Raw genomic sequence first — 17977 nt, 5'->3', positions numbered from 1 at the left:
AAAAGATCATGTAAAACCAAACTGCACAAAACCAAAAGATTAAAAACACAGCACATCTTATCTTTTCGCCATCGTCTAAAACACGGGACACATTATTATTATTATTATTATTATCGTTCTAGCAACGGAGGAGGAGCAAAGGACTCAAACACAAAACTGAATGAATCCCCTCTCCAATCGTGTTTTCTGTTTTGTTTTCTTTGTCATTCACATTCGATTTGATTGTTTTTTGAACGATTTTCTTTTGTTGTTTTTTTCCGTTTTTTTTTGTCTCACATCGACCCGCTACACGCGCACGCTATGTCCTCCCGGTGATGGTGATGGCACACACAATAAATCTTTTGCTACTTACAATTTGCCACATTTGGCATCTAATCGTGTTTGTTTTTTTTTGTTCTGTTTTGTTTTGCGTATTTATTTTTTTATACTTTACTGTTGTTTTGTTTCTACCACTAGACATGTTTGTGTGTACAGTTAATATTTGTACGTGTTTTTTTTAATGTAGTCACCTTTTTCTTGCCTCGATTTTCTTCCATTATTTTTCATGTGTTTTCTTTACTCTCTATCTCCTCTAGCTGTTCGTATGTATATATATTTTGTGGGAGTTTGTTGAGTAAGTGAAGTTTGATGCGTAGTGGTGCCTAGCTTTAGCTCAGTAATCTAGAGCAGGTTTATAGCAAGAGACAGTTAACTGAGGGGGAAATCATATTTAAATAAAACGAACTAGCTCTCGTGTTGTGTTCTGTTAAACTTATTCTTTTCTGTCTCATCATTTACATGTGTCTGAGAGTGCAGTTTGTTGCATCTTTTGGGTTTACTTTGTACCACTTTTGTTATACACTATTAGGTTTTGCTTGCTTGTTACGGTTCAAAGACAAAACAAAGACAAAACTTAAACTAAAAATTCCCTCCTTTGCAACGTTTTTTTTTTCACTTCTTTATCCAGCTGTAACATGGATTTGTTTGTTCCAGCGTAAGTTTTGTTTTATTCTGTTATTGCGATTTCTCTTTGTCGTTATTTTATTGTTATTATCTGGTTTTCTCCCTCCATTTCTTCCTTACCACCCACCCACCCTTCCTCTAGTTATGCTCGTATAAAAAAGAAATAAAAATATATATCTTCTGCACTTATTTCATACTTGCCACGCACAGTGCGCCATTTTCCCCCATTTTTTAGGTATATGCGGAATTTGGCTTACAAGTAAATTCTGCGCCATATTCTTTATCTTTTTTTGTTTTTTCTTTTGTTTTATGTCCCGCATTTTGTGTATTGCATGTAAACCTCTTTGCGTTTTCTACTGCTGCTTGCTATGTATTACTATTATTATGTATTACTATTATTGTGTTTGGTTTGCTGTTTAGTTGGTATGTTTCTATGTTATCATTCACAATAATGTTGTGGTTTAGTTCCTTACTTTTCCTTTTTTTAATGGGTGACTGTTTAGTTTTACACTGCTGCTACAACCACTTACTCTGGTAAGTGTATTTACTGCTCTTTTGTGTTTAGTTATTTGTTTTCTATATTGTACACATCTTAGCCTGTCCTTTTGCATTGATTGAAGCTGGTGTAAAGGTTTTTGTTTGCTGTGTTTTTACGAGAGGTACAAACACTGTGTTCCGTTTACAGGGTAGGAAGAAGTACGAGTCAGTGTGTCATTATTGTTGCTTTAGCGCTTCGTTAGTTTTATTGTGTGTAGCCAGGTAATTACTTTGCCCACAATCCAGGTTCTTCACGGTTCGGTTTATAGTATCCTATTGTTTAGTGTTGGTGTTGCAAATATCTTTCTTAGCTGTTTCCTTTGTTCCATTCACTGTTTGCACCGGTTGTTTTGTTTACTATTTTATGCACTTTTTTCAAGGGGGGAAGCTTTTTACTTTCACTTTACAGCGGAATTGGGATGCTTTGTTCTGTGTTTGTTACAAGCCTGTGTTTTGTTTTCCAAAATAATACTTCTCTGATATATTAATCAAGTGTTGCTGGAAGGAAAGGAAAACTCATAATTATGCTAACTAAATACAAAAAAACGGGGTTATTTTGTGTTTGTTCCATTCTACTTTCCCCAAGCCAGAACCTTGTTTGTCTGTTTAAATGTGTGTTCGCTGATCTCATCCTTTATGTTTCATATTTTGATCATTACTGCTGTTCTACTCACATTTACGATAGCGTGTGTACATGTTCTTTCGGCGGCGGCGGCAAGACGATTAGGAAATGTGTTGTATTTCCAATCTATACTCCTTTCTTCATTCCTTTCTCTGCTGTCCCCTGTGACCCCAATCCTTGTTTTCTGTCTTCTTCTTTTATCGAAATATCGCTAAAGTGTATGGTGAATAATTTTGCGTTACTACATTTTAATTTCTTTAACCTTACTACTTTCCCCCCTTTTCCTTACAATGCGCTGTTGAGTCTTATCATCATTCCCCTGCTTTTATATGTATGCTGTGTGTTTTTTTGTGTGTTAATTTCAGCTACCTTTTAAACTAAATTCCATACATTGTAAACATGTTAGGGATTTCTGTCTTTAAATCATGGTACAGCTCCATTATTGCATTATACATTGTAAAACATTATCTTTACAAGAATTTTTCATACAAAGAGAAAACATCAACCAAAGCATTGTTTTCCTGATATTAGAATTCACAAAATAGCATAGGCAATGAAATCAAGCGAAACAATAGAAAATATAAAATAATCTTTAGCTCCTATCACACTTCTTTCTGCTTCATCCTTCACCTTATCTATACACTCACATACAAACACACACACACACATTAAATATAAGCGAATTGTTATCGGCCGTTTTCCAGCGATTAATTTCCGTACAAAATCGCAATAAATCACCCGGTTCACTCTCTCTCTCTTTCTCTGTCTCTTCTGAACCTCACTTTTGCTTGAAGAACCCGTACGATTTCAAAAAATAAAACTTGCTCACCATTCCCGAAGCAAGTGTAAAAGCAGTGTGTTTGTGCGTCTGTCCAATTGTTTTCGTTCTTTTTTTTTAAATAGAAAATTCGTATAAAATGCAGCTATGCTGCACATGATTTGTATGCAAAGATTTTTATGTGTGTGTTTTTTTGTCTGTTCCTTTTGTGTTCGTTTCGCGCTTCTCCTTTCCATTGCTCTCGTATGTGTGTGTTGTTTCGTATCTTACATCTTTCCCGGCTAAAAGATTGCTGTGAACACTATTATTTAATAATAATAATTATTATTATTCGACGGTCCCTCAATATTGCTCTAGCCGGCCAAATACTGATTTGCGCCCGTGTCTCTCTCACACACACACATACGTTTTCCCATCTCTTCTATGCGGATTTATTGTTATTCACTTCTGTCCCTATAGCTCGTAATTGAAAAGTAAAATTATGAAATAGTGTAAAATAAATGAAATTACTCACAATTTCTTTCGACCTTCGCACTTCGACCTTTTTAAATATCTTTTCGTATTCGTTTGGTAAAGTTCTTTCTTTTGCACTCATACACACACACACATGCCTTCAGCTTTGAACACAAGAACGCGTAGACGACACACACACACAATTGTATAATGTGGTTATTGCAATACTTCCCTTCCACTGAATCTCACAGACAGTCACAGCAGTCCTTAAGATTTTCCAGTTTTAAGTTTTTTCCAGTTTTTGTTGTGCACAGCTTCATTTTTCCTTATTTACAAGCACGAATTCCTTTAATACTTATTACGCTCGATCCTTGCTCTCCCGTTTCAGCTCGATTTTCCGCGCTCGATCCGTTCCGGAAGTTCGTTTCCGCACGACTTTGTTCTGCTAAAAATAAATCACCACAATTACGCAGCCTGCTTTATGCTTAAACTGTCTCGATTTTCCTATCCCGAGTGATTTTTTTACATACACTGCAATCACTATAGCAACACCAACGCTTCCTCTCCTTACGTGTTAGTTCTCTGTTATTACTAAATTACACGATTTTCTTCCTCCTCGTATTCTTTTCCTCGTTTGTTTTACTCATTTCCTTCTCTCGTCCTGCACACTCGTTTATATACAGACACACACACACGAGTGGCAGCAAAAACGTTGTCTTTTTTCATATCACTTTCTAGGTATTGTTTTGTTTTTATTAGATTAAAGTTGTAAAAAAACCATTCAACATAATTTAGGGTGAATTGTTTCACCCTTTACTAAAAAGTATGTAATGTGAGAAAAAAGGATACAAATAGTTGGCAAAAATGTACAATAATGTTATGTTTCTTCATTCTCTTATTTGCCCCATCATTCAACTGAATCCGATATCTTTTTGCTACTTACATTTTTTGCCACATTTTTCTTTCGTTTGTTTTTGCCTTATTGTTTTACTTCTTCGTCCTGGCTATTTTAATGTTGCCTTTTTCCCCATTTTTCCATTACTTCTTCCTTTTTTCTGCATGTTTTCTGTTCCTCTCTTTGTATTTACATCCGCTATAACAACTTAACAACAAACTAAACATATTACAAGTACAACATGTTGTGTGGTCATTGTGTAGCTTCTTGCACATTCGTTACATTGTGAAAATGTGCTAAGGATGCCACTACTTTTGTACATGTCTCCTTGTGGTAAAATGGTAAATGAATACTTTATAGGTGTTTGCTGAAAAACAAAATATACCCCAATACAACCCAATATAATGGGAGGAAAAGTAAAAACCACAAATCTCTCATCTCATTGACTAGAGTGGGCACTATTGTTTCGAAAAGTTCCGTACGGCAACTTCTGTTTAACTCTCATACGACGTTGATTGGAAATCAGTGACGATCACACTACGCTTGTTGTGGGTACTGAAACTGAAATTCAAGTTTTAGGATGTAAAAATAAATAAAATAATTTCTCAAAATTAGAACAAACAAAGTTAATATAATACATCCTTTTAGCGCCGCCAGCAACTCATATAAATATCTGAAAATAAAAAATAATTTAGTAAATAGCACCAATTTGCAAATCAATAAAATAGAATAAGAATGAAACACGATAAAATAAATGAAAAAAACAACAACTCATAAAGTGTACTGTTTTTTTTTTAAATGACTCATCTCTATTGTTAGTTTCCAAATTTCATATCCTTGCCTTTCCTTATCATATTCCTCAGTTTGTCTTCTTTTCCTTTTGTCGACTTAACAATTTTCAGCGTTTCTTTTTGCTTCCTTCCTTTTTGTTTTCTTTCCACTTCATTAGCTGCTTTGTATAATATGGCGTAAGTTTGCGTAAAGACTACATATTTTACTCAGACCTGTTGTGTACTTTTGCATTACAATCATATTACGAATTACAAACGTTCCCGAACGAGCACAATCATTCAAATCCCGCTACGCTCTTCTCACCAGTTACTTTCCAACACTTCAGATTTTACAAGTTGTGCGATGATTTAGTAAAAGAAAGATAATTGCCCTTTTTTGCGCAATTTCTGCAAACTTGGTGTTACTGTAAATACGTTTACACACTCAGCATTTCAATTTTGTTCGCAATAATGATGTGCTCATCTAGGATGAATTATGTTCAGCTATCTCATCTCTTCGATACGCATATTACACAATGTTTTGTATTTAGTTTAACTCAACTCGCTTTTTCTTTTATTAGATGATTGTGGATGGTTTCATGAAATGATGAGCTCACCAGTGCGTGTTCTTGATCTTGGCGTTACGCTTAATTAATCCATTGTTATTCGACTTTTTCTTAACAAACACACAGATTTTCTTACCACTCTTGCTACTAAAACAAACTAAAAGAAAGACTTTAATAATGCATACATAAAAACATACCTATATGTATACATGTATATATGAAAAAATGGTTTTATAAAATCGTTAACTATATTAATATAGACTATTTCAGCTAAAATAAGTTTGCACTCGATTGAGTTAAACGAAAACAAACAAGAAAAAAGCATTGATGTTGCGCGTGCCACACATCACCAACAGGGATGAAAAGAGGATTAGAATTGCAATCTTTTTGTTTAATACAACTAATGCTAACAAATAATCCAAATCCAAATAAAACCTTGCTTCACGTAGTACGATCGTTACTGCTCTCTTATCTTTTAATCATTTCGCTTCTGGGAAAAGGGGTTGTTGCCCTCTCCCCACCACACAAACACACAAACACACTCATCATATCGAAACATTGCCCTCAAATCTGTCGCCCTTGCTCTTTATAGTATCACAACGGAAAGGAACGTATTTCGCTTGTTTTTTTTTTCTTCATAATACGCAACTTTGTTTGTTTTATTTGCTTTTAAAATTAGTATCAGAAAACTGGGATCGATGAAGGTAATTAGGAGGTTTGTGATGATTTGTTGGTTGGTTTTGGTTGTGGTTGTCGTTATAGTCGTGTTGAAATCAATCTATCAAGTTCAAGTACACAAGTACACATTCGTTCTTGTTCTCCCGTTTTCCAAGACGCGTTTTACTGAGACGTGAGATAACTGAGGAAATCTTAAACAACTTTTCAAAACTAAGACACACGCAAGAAGCACGTATAAACAAACTACAGGAGGGATGTGTGTTGAAAAATGCACTGAATAGGATCGAAAAACGTAAACGTGAATGTTTAAATTATTTTCTCTGTTTCTATTGCATTGGCAAGCATCGTTGACCCCCGAACGACCCACCATGAAGTCTTATTACGGGGAAAAAACAATTATTTCAACACTATATGCTTGCTTGTTGGTTGTTGTAAGAGCCTATTGTAAGTTTGTGCAGATACAATATACACTATATGAAGGAGTGATACTGTTTTGATTTGAGAACGCTGTCTGTTCTGTTGTAGCTGTTGTGGTGAAGCATTGATTGTAGAGTTTACTGTAAAATTGGTTTGGCTTACTTGTTGTTTTATGGTATGAGTGTGTCCCTATCGTATTGTATTAGTGGTGATAGCTTAGAATTCTATTGATATCTCTATTGTAATAGACAAAGCTTAACACAGAAGAAGCATTACATCTATCTACTCTTTTATAAGCAAGTGACAGAGTGTGTATCACCAGATATTCGGTGACGATTCTCCTGGTTTCGCTGTTGGTGTTTGATGAAAAGGTAGGTATGTAATGGTACTGCTGTTTGGTTCTATTTTCTATTGTGTAATGTGTCCATGTGTGTGAATGTGTGTGTGTGTATTATTGTAAAAGAAAAACAGTAAACTGGGGTTACGACGTCTAAATCTATCCTTACAGATACACACTGAGAGAACGAAACTATTGTAGTATAATGTACTGGCTCTGTTTGTTGCTTGCTTGCTGTTGTTGTTGTTGTTGTTGTTTAATGTACTATGGTTATATCTCTTATGCGTGAGGCGATAAGCTACTACTGTATGCTTCTATTGTGTAAATGGATTGAAATTGTAATGATAGCACAATATGTGAATGAAATTAGCATCATCATCATCAGTCGCAAAACACAACGCAACGTTATCCTTCTCTTGGTTGATTGTGAAAGAATTGTGGGTCCTGGTTAAATATAGACACAGCTGAGATTCTCAAACTCAAAAACAACTATTAATGTAGTGTGGATGTGTGTTTGTTTGTATTGAATGTGTTAGTGTACCCTTTCTCTTGTACGCGAATTGTTCCTCTTATCGTATAATCACGTTAAAAGCCAGTGTGTGTGTCTGTGTGTTTTTCCTCTTTAAATTTATCTTTCCACTTCGTTTCTTTCTCCTTCGGTACTGTTCTTCAGCTTGCTGTAACATTGTTAAATGTTACACTTGTATTTACTTTGTTTCGTTTTACCTTAAACACTTTAAATAAAGTTGTACTATTTTCCACCCGCGAAAGTTGAGTTTCCTCTCTCTCTCTCTCTCGTTTCTAGGTTTGTGTTGTATGTGTGTATGTTTCACTTTCATAAAACCACTAGGGAGCATGGTATATGTCTCTAACCTGTGGTCTACATTAAGAGGGGTTCAATTTTTGTTGCAGCTTTAACAACGTATGTAAAAAAAGTCTTCTTCCCCCCAACCAACAGTCTCTCTACACACTACACGGTGTCTGAATTTTCCTTATGCTATTGTTTTCTTCATCCTGCGCGGTTTTGTAACTTTTAGCACACTACTATTACATTTGTATTTTGCTGAAGTGCGCACACGGGAAAAGGAGTGGGTAGGAAGAAGGATGTTAACCAAAAACAGCTCCGACATAGCACAACGGGGCGGGGGGAGAGCATTGTTGATTGATCGGTCATTGCAGTAATGTGTAGTAGTAGGTACGTACTATCGAGAGATTGCGCTAGTGTGTCAACTGTTTTCTCCTAGAACACCCGGTGTGACTGATGTTTGCCCTCCTATTCCACCACAACGGTTTGGCGAAGGTTCTTTCTAAACACGCACACACGTTTACAGCAAAATGCTACCCCTTTGCCGTGTTTGCGCGTGCTGTTGCTACATGTCCATTACTGCTGTTCGTTTGTTTAAGATTACTTTGTTTATTTCTCACACTATTTCATCTATGTCAACAATTGTGTTAAGATTAAGTATTGATTCTCATCATGGGTCTTCTTCTTTTTTTATTTTACTAATTTTGCTGCTTCACCACTCCCAGAGTGCGTATTATCTAACGCAAAACTGAACGATCTTATAATTTGCATGATTTTGTGTATTCTGGTGAGTGTGGTTTGTTTGTTTTCCCGCATTGCATTTTCACTGTTGCCATTTATTTTTACCGAAAGTATTATTTTTACCTTTTACTTCTACATTTTGTTGTTGTTGTTTTGTTAAAATCAGAACATAGTTCCGAACACCAAACCCCTTCCACTCTTTTGCTTCCATTTCACTACACACATATATGTATAAGTTTATATATGAATGTAAACCTCTATATAAAGATTTGCGTTCCGGCAAAGCAAATATATGGGGGCCCTGCATTAATAACCTTTCTGGAAGTGGGAGTGGGTAGAGTAAGGTATAACTGTCTAAGACAAGAGCAACAATTCTGCAATTGCAACAGGGTGCTTTTACCCGAGCCACTTCCCTTGCGTTGGCTAGTGAAGGACGCAGAAACGAACAAGAGCGCGCAGGAAATGATTCTCTGTGGTGGTAGAGGCTGGTTGGGAGGGAGGGGGGGAGCAAGGGTGTTGCTAGATGTCGCCTCGAAATCTGTCTGTTTTGTTTTGTTTTTTTTTTTTGTTGCAACTATCTTCCTAGTTCCACATGCTCCTGCAATGTGAGTGTGTGTTTGTGTCTGTGTTTTTTTACATGTAAAACACGTTTAGTATCGCGCATTTTTTCGATATTTGATATCGACTTGTTTTGTATATCTGGTTAGTTATTATCTCGTACCTTTTCTCTCCCTCTCTCTCTCTCTCTCTTTTAATGCGACCACAAATCTGTTGTTTTGCTCTGCTCGCGCTTCACCTATTTCTTGTGAGTTTTCTACCTGTGTATATATATAAAGATATAGCTTGGTATATATATATATAGATTTATGTGTATATAATTTTAGTTCAATAACTCACATTTTACTTCTACGTTTTATACTTCATATGCTTGCTACACACGCCCGTACTGCTGCTGTTGGGTTACATTTAAAAAAATACACCGCACCTAATATAAGAGATGCGCGCGCGCGTTTGCTGCAGCTGTTTTTGTTTTTAAACTGTGTTTGCTTCTTTTTTTGCACATTCTTTTCTCTGTTTTCTTCTCCGCTCGCACTATTATCTACGTTTGTTCGTATCTGCTTTAAATCATGTTTTGTTATTTAATTACAGACGAGAGCTTCTTGCATCCAACTCGTTGCTATACTTATTTAACTTTCAACGCCCACCACACACACACACACACCACTGCGATTAATTATACAATGTTAATATTTATGCTCCTTTACATCTCCTCTTCTTAAACAGTTTTCTGCTTTGTTTTACACAACTGTACATTTCATTTACTGGTATTGTTTGTTACTTCATGTTTACGTTGCACATGTGGTTTGTGTAATTCATCTTTTTTTTGTGTATTTTTTGTTGTTGTTATTGTTTGTTTTATTACTCACTACCGCTTATGTATTATGTTTTGTGTTTATTAAACTTAGCGTATTCATCCCTTTACGAACTATTTTTTTTCTTCACTACTTTTTAAAACTACTAATTGCATACTTCTGTACTTTTTTGTGTGTTTCTCCTCCTTTTGAGTGCAGTGTTTTCCTCATGGTTGTTGTATTTTCCACACAACAACTTGGAAAAAAGTAAAGAAAACAAATTTTAAACAATTATTATTCTGCTTGCCACTCACTGTAAACAAGTTCCTTTCAATCATGTTTTTGAACCAATCGAGCACTGTTGTGTTTGACTGTGTGTTTGTGAGTCACGTTTATATTGACTGCACAAGCTGATTTTGTTATGTACTAGTCACTCGTTTTGCCCAACCGGAAATAGTATCCAGCGTGCTATCTCTCTCACTGTGTGTGCCAAAATTTGAGCTCCACTCGACGTGTACACGTTAAGTTTCGCTTCAATGTCGCATTTAATTCATATTCTCTTTTGCGCTGCACAGTCTGCAGCATGAATGCTACCCCATTACAAGGGGTAGAAGCGCGACAAACAAATTCAACTGCACCGAGAAACCGTAATAAAAATGTATGCTACAATAAAAAGAAGTTATAGAAACTCACAGTTAACACTAGCATAAAATGAAAACAAGCTGCTTATTCTCCATCTGGATTGATCCTCCTCCTCTACCTCCGCTATTATTACATCAAATTCTACAGCTGGGTTAGTGTTTTGTTGTGTTCTGACTTGAATAGCTGCTGCTGCTGCTGCTGCTGATGTGACAGTTGCAGCGTCAGTGCTTGCGCAAGGTTTTGCTGCTGCTGCTGTTGCTGTTGCTGTTGCAGCAAAGGCATCAGTGCGATGGGATGTTGATACTCCTGCTGCCCGTCGGTGGCAACATGTGGCGGATCAAGAAGCAAGGGCGCATGATTAGCAACTACATTAGCACCACTACTACTGCCGGTGATGGTGGCACTTGCTCTTGCTAGCATACTGCCGCCGCTCGCGGTGGTAACCGTTGGCACAATCAGCTCTATATTACCGATACGGGATGCTGATGCTGTCGCTCCTGCCTTACTATTGCCGCCTCCGCCACTTGCTCTTCCACCTCGGCTGCTGTTTCCTGTACCAGCAGTACTACCGCCCACGCTGACACCGCCGCCTCCATTACCACCACCACCGATGCCGCTGTTTCAATAAACCACCGAATGCTCCTCGGCCGACTGCTGGGCCGCGGCGAGATGATGCATCTGGATCGCCCCGACCCGACCGTTAGCCGGCCCACCGTCCACCACCGGCATGTTGGCCGGATTAATGCTTCCAGCATGGGTTATAATAGTAACCGGGACCGTATGGTGCTGAGGTGGAAGGGGTCCAGCTGGGACCGGTCCCTGTTGCTGGTGGCTTTCCGGCGGCGGCTGCTGCTGCGGTTGCTGCTGCTGTGGATGCGGCGGCGGCGGATGTGATGTACGAGGGGATGGCTGGGTTCGTACCGTTGAAGGCGAAGATTGCGGCTGCTGTTGCTGCTGCTGTTGTTGCTGCTGCTGATGCTGCTGGACCTGATGATGGAGGGCGAGCGCTGCCAACTGCGGATTTGGCGGCGGCAGATGCATCGATGGCGGCGGCGGCGGGGGGCCCGCCGAGATGTGGTGGTGCAGCTGGTGAGCTGGATGCTGATGAGGAAGCGGAAGATGATGTATCTGAGATTTCTGTTCCATTTTCGGTTGAATGTGATGATGATGCTGCGATGGATGAGTATTGTTGGAGATAATCGACGTTATTGTTGACGTGGCCTGAGCCGGCGACGTCACCACGGACGCGGGCTGAGATACTGAGTTGGGAAAGAGAGAGAGAGAGAGTTGACATAACGAGAGAGAGAGAGAGAGAGAGAGACAGAGAGAGATATAGAGAGAGAGAGAGTGACACACAGAGACAAAGAGAGTGAACGGTATGATCGAACGGTGAGAGCGAGAAGCGATTTAGATCGATCGATACAAGATAATGAATTGCATCCAAATGTAGTTGCATAGCAGAGGATAAAAACCAACGGTGTAAACAAAAACAAAACACCTCCCAAATTAGAGGCATTTGTATTGCTTATGTTTTAAACAATTTCCTTCCTCTCAGAGGAGCTGCACTGTGTCGTGATCGTCTTCATTATCTTGTTCAACACGTCCGCATCGTTAATCTTCAACGACAGCTCGTTCATTATGTTAATAATACTTTGTACATGTACACGAAGAACTCGATAATAGTATAGGGATGCACAAAATGAATGGATGCTTTTTGACTTTTTTTTTTGCAACTGTGTGTATGTGTATAAATTTGCTAGCGCAGTACCAAATACGGTAGCAGCAAAATGCGATACAAAAAATTTGCTATCTTGCACCTCCTCTCTTTTTGCCAATCGTACGTAAAACAAACATTGAGTATAACAAACAGCATTATATGATTGCGCTTTCTCTGCGTAAGTAACATGGAAACAGAAGCTAACATTTGGTTTGGTTTCTCTTTAGCCAAGAATAAAATAGATTATCTCCCTCTCTGTGTTATCGCTATCATGCCGACTGAGCCTCTTCTTCTCCTTCTCTTCTTCTTTTGGTTTTGATTTTGTTGGATAAAGATTCACATTACTTTCTCATTCAACGTTACATTATCCAATCATGTTGTGTATGGGGCGGGGGGTGTACGTGTAGGGGCTTGTTTTAATTTTGATGGGAATGTTTCTCGCAATTTCTTTGTAGTGTTTCATGAAGGGGTTTTCAGATGTTCTGGGGGGGTTTGCAAGGGATTCCGAGACGTTTTTGGGGGGCCGAAAAGTTGTTCCAGGGGGTGGGGGAGAGCGGTTGGATGTGTAGTGAAGTAGTGTGGTGTCTCGTGTTTATTACTTTCATGTGAAATCTTGGTTCAACAACTTCACTCTTCCGAAAGGCCAGGGAATTTTTATCGATTAGAATTTTTGGTTTCGACTCTCTTCCTAATAATACTCTTCCATCGAATCTGTCCGCCCCTCCGTACCATTTCTCATGTCATATTGTTGCATTCTATCGTTGGCGAACAGCACGATATACATATACACACATATATATGTACACGGATCGCTCGAGGGACTTGTCCGAATGCAATCGCAATGCATGCACCTCATCATACGTGTGGGTATGACTTGTTTAAGGTTCGTTTTCCATTTCACGCTTTCTTTCTCGGGAGGGGCGGGCCGGGCATTATCTCAATTCACATTCAACCGAAACAATGGCTATTGGTTTTTGTTTGGAAATTTAAGAAAGTAATTTTGAACACGTTTGCACGTGCGGTTAAAAAACACTCAATAAATAGATAAAAAGAAGTAAGTATAGGGAATCAACTCTAAAGCACGCATAATCAACTCGAAAACAAAAATCAAATAAGACGCAACTGTGTTTACTGAACTAGTTTCTAATTGGTAAGGAAAATATATAGATAACATATTTTTAATTTTGTGAGGGAAGAAAGATAGAGAAAGAGATAAAAAGAGAGGGATAGAGATAGAGAGAATGGACAAAAGAAAAGAGGAGCACTACCAAAACTGAAACTCAAGCAATTTTCTATCGTAAAGGTGCCGCGAAAAGGTTATGCAAAGTAATCTTCACTTCAGCACAGCGACAGCGCAAACGAGAAAGTGGTGATGATCATCTTTGCCAATTATTAGTGTTTTCCTAGCTTTAATAGAGGAGAGCATGATCGTTGATCGATCAAATGAATGTATAACTAATACATCACTACGGCGGCTTCGCAACACAAAAGGGGAACGCGCGGCTAATAATTGCAATCCAACAGAGGACTGTACTATTACTGCAAAAACCGAATTGTGCGTTAGAGACGTGGCAGTGAAACGTGTAAGTTAGAGATGGTTAGCAATATTTGTTTCATTCGCTATTATCCACAACCTTTAGTTACGCGTGTTTTTATCTATTATACATTTTCAAGAAATAATTTACAATAATACACACGCTTGTTTTTATCGCACAGAGTGCGCCCCGTTGTTTCACTCCAATCATCTCTAAATGATCACACAAATCAAACGTGGGCATAACATATCCTAATTAACTAAAGATGCTACAGTCGGCAAACAAAACGAAACAAAATCAAAATTACATAGATCCTAACGTTAAAACTACTGTTACTTGTACACGCTTAGTTCGGTACGGAAAGAGAGGGAGAGATAGAAAAACAAATCTAATAGGAAAGGTGTATTAACGCACCGAAACCGCAGTGAGTGCGCGAAAGTAATACAGAAGCACAACATAAAATGGTTACAATACACACGTGCTACAACAAGGATAAGAACCAAACACTTAAAAATAACATAACGAACTGAGGGTCAAATTGGCAATGATGAACAAAAAAAAAACAACCACACAAGCCAAGCAACGTTACGTTTACACTACAAAACACAACATCACACTATGTGTGTGCAGGCTGAACGGTTAATAAAGAAGGGAATAATGAAAAGTTCGACCCTACATTCGCTCACTTACCGGTAGACTTCGGTTCGACCTTGATGTGGGGCAGCTTCGGCAGCACCGGAATGACCGCATCCGGGTGCGTCTTCTTCATGTGCCGCAGCATGTTGCCCCGCTCGACGTACGACTTGCTGCACTGCGGACAGTGGTGGTTCTTCTCGCCCGTGTGCGACCGCTGGTGCGATACCAGGTGGCCCTTGCAGATGAAATCCTTCGGACACATGTCGCACCGGAACGGACGATCCATCGGTTGGCCCTTGGTGTGGCTGCGCTGGTGGAACAGCAGATTGCCCTTCAGCGGGAAAGATTTGCCACACTCGTCACACTGAAAGGGACGCTCTCCGGTGTGTGATCGACTGCAAAAAAGGATCATAATGAGATTAGTATTATAATCAACCGACGGGCGAGGGCGAGGAGTATTAATTCCTTCATCCACACACACACACTTACCTCATATGGTTGATCAGATGCTCCTTCCGCGTGAAGGTCTTGTTGCACACATTGCAACAGTGCGGATTGTCTCCACTGTGCTGACGCATGTGATTGTTGAGATGCTCCTTCCGCGTGAACGTTTTGTTGCAGTACTCACATTTGTGCGGTGAGTCCCCCGTATGCAGTCTGTTTTGGGATTATTTTAGATTTCCAATCGACATAACGGCAAACATTTACATCGCAAATAGGGGAAGAGAATAGAATAGAAGAAACATGGTTAAAGTTTTCAATTCATAGTTTTGCGCACACATTGGATAAGGGGATTGTTAAGTTTGGACTTCTTTAATGTTAATGGATCGTGGATGAATCGCTTTATGTTTGTAATGATACCCCCAGAAGAAATTATTCAAAAATCACTTTCTTATAATAAAAACAATTTAAATTGTTCATTAATTATTTCCCCCCGGGAGTACCATTGCAAACATCAGCTTAGAAGGGGATTGTATACAATGATGTGAAATTAAAACTATGTTTGTGGTGTATGTGGTGGTGTATTTATGTTGCATGCAAAATATAGCGATGGAAATGTACGGGGAGAATGTATCGTGTATGTGTATATTTGGTAGGTTCAGGAAAAAGGAAATGGGAACATATAAAATCACTGGATAATAAAAACATAGGGAACGCGAGTAGCATGTTTATATTAGTAGCGGGCTGGGCTAACGGCAGTTTTTAAACTATTTCAATTAAACGTTTATTATTATGGCAACCGAATAATAATAATACCAAATGAATCGCAATAGTAACTAAATAAACAACCAACAACATACAAAAACTAGGCATGAGGAGGATGGCTACATCAGGAAGTAAGTACTGATACTGGGGATGGAGATGTATTGATGGATGGAACTTGTAAATGGTTGAGGAAAGGGACGATTTTAGCAGGACATTGCTTTATACCAGCTCTCATTACTATTCAATCAACCAAACAATTTAAAATTCTAAACTAAAAAAAAAAGAAATCTAAACCATTTGCTACCAACTGTATCTCCATCAACACTTTTGGTACCATTTAAAATTCAAACGGGACCAGCATTATTTATTGAAATGAATGCAAAAAGCCTACACCAACGCTGGAGGGGTGGGATACGCTGTGTAAACCGCATAAGGCTCTACTACACGCACCAGAGCACGACAACGATCCTCATTATGTGTACACGACTCGACACACACACAGACACAGCGCTCCACTACTGTTCCGACACATAATCGATTGAATTAATGTTCGCTTCGGGTACATCATTAATGAAGTAGTAATCTAATTAGACCTTCGCTATTGAAATTGAAATTGCCACCGGACATGAAAATCCAATTTTTGCTCGCACGAAAAACGAAAAAAAAACGCTTTAGAAAACAGGAGCGGATGCACACAACACACGTACTTTATGTGCACATCCCCCCACCTCTCACCCTCCTTCTCTTACCATCCCCTCCCCCACCCCCTCTCTCTCTCTCATCTTCAACCCCCAATACCATTCTCTTTTACACTATTCTCTCCCATCATCCTGCTTAATTTCACCCCTCTCCTCCCCGGATTTTCTCTTTCCTCATACAGACAGAAAGAAAGGGGAGAGTGGGAGGGCTTTGTTTTCCATCTTTTGCTATTATTGTTGCTATTATCACCATTATCATATTTTCTCTCACCAATCGCATCTATTATGTACTGTTGTCGAGGTATGATATTATAAATACGCAAGCGCACACTCTGCCCACACGCACTAATATAAATTGGATCGATGATTTTAGAATCATGATTAATAGAGAGTGTGTTTCAGATAGTCACGTATGCGTGTGTGTATATGTTATGTTTGTATGCTGCTGCTAGACTAATGGGATTTGTGTAAAAACATACGAACAAATCAATAAACGAAGGCAAAATATTCGCAATTTTATATTAATATGCAAACATTTAAATAATCATAATAATTAATGCTATATTTGCAAATGAAGTATGCACGCGCTCGATAGCAATTAGAGCAGGAGATACAAAACAAAAATCATGTTGAAATATAAATTATTCAATAAAAATTCACAAACAGACAAACACATAAGAACGTAAGAAAGAAAAGTAATCACTTACGCCCCGGTATGGCACAACTAGTTTTAGATGCATGTGTTAGTTCAAGATGCACATTAAGCAGTGATGCACAATAAAAATGGTACCATGAAACTGTGTTTTTCAATGCACGGATGATACGGACAGTCCATTTGTTTTGAATTATGGTGGTGGTGGTTCGAGAAAGATGATTTGGCAGATAAGTAACAGACAAATGGTAATAGACAAAGATAACGATGGAGCAGGAGGAGAGAGAAAGATAGAGAAGGAGAGCGATATTGTGAGAGAGAAAGAGAGAGAGTGTGTGTAAGAGAGCGAAAGACAGGATGAAAATAAAACCGGCCCTCACCTGACGTGATTCTTGAGGTGCTCTTTTCTGGTGAATGACTTGTTACAGTACGAACACCGATAGGGAGACTCTCCGGTATGCAATCTGTTGATAGAACAACAAATTTAACGAAAAACAAAAAACTGGAAAACACACACACACACACATACACTCTCACGCGCACATATGTATTACTTGGCATGTGGGAGTGTTTCAGTTTACGTGCGCCTTCGTTCAAGAGCTGGCAATTTATGTTTTGTTTTGAATTTACTGAATAAAACACAATTCATTCCATTGTCAGTGGTCAATTGTAGAAAAAAAAATAGATAACTCTAGGATTGAGAAAACAAAGAAAAACTAAAATGCTGAGATCAGGACTCAATCCGGTCAAGAACATGTAGTGAGCAATTTGCATTAAGGAGATAATTGGTGTGAAACTAAAAAGTCTTTGGAGTACGTAGTAGACAAACAGAACTATTAAAACTATTTTTTCGATCATCTATACTTATAATTTACAACTTAACACTGATTTGTTTTCATTGAAACCAAACTAAAGAAGACAGACTAGGTTAAAACAACGATACTCAGAGGGAATTCGCATCAGGGAAGGTGCAACAACAATCCAAAATGGCAAAGAAA

The 17977-nt window shown here is 38.5% G+C and overlaps 1 protein-coding gene across 50 annotated transcripts in view; it reads right to left on the bottom strand.

Moving 5' to 3' along the window:
• Positions 1 to 380: 380 nt before the first annotated feature.
• LOC1278927 (zinc finger protein 420) overlaps positions 381 to 17977 on the bottom strand; it is a 70484-nt gene continuing 52887 nt past the window's right edge. For 24 of the 50 annotated variants that reach the window (XM_061656778.1, XM_061656794.1, XM_061656788.1 and 21 more), the window contains 4 exons: positions 17360 to 17443; positions 14913 to 15080; positions 14478 to 14818; positions 381 to 11794 (listed from right to left, as the gene is read on the bottom strand). In XM_061656778.1, the coding sequence (XP_061512762.1) occupies positions 11157 to 11794; positions 14478 to 14818; positions 14913 to 15080; positions 17360 to 17443 (1231 nt within the window). In that variant the 3' untranslated portion in view covers positions 381 to 11156. The remainder of the gene's footprint in view (positions 11795 to 14477; positions 14819 to 14912; positions 15081 to 17359; positions 17444 to 17977) is intronic. The other 26 variants (XM_061656809.1, XM_061656811.1, XM_061656801.1 and 23 more) reach the window with 3 other exon arrangements.

Source organism: Anopheles gambiae, chromosome 3 (assembly GCF_943734735.2).
Source record: "Anopheles gambiae chromosome 3, idAnoGambNW_F1_1, whole genome shotgun sequence".
Classification (NCBI taxonomy): domain Eukaryota; kingdom Metazoa; phylum Arthropoda; class Insecta; order Diptera; family Culicidae; genus Anopheles; species Anopheles gambiae.
This window is presented reverse-complemented; position numbering and strand designations above follow the sequence as displayed.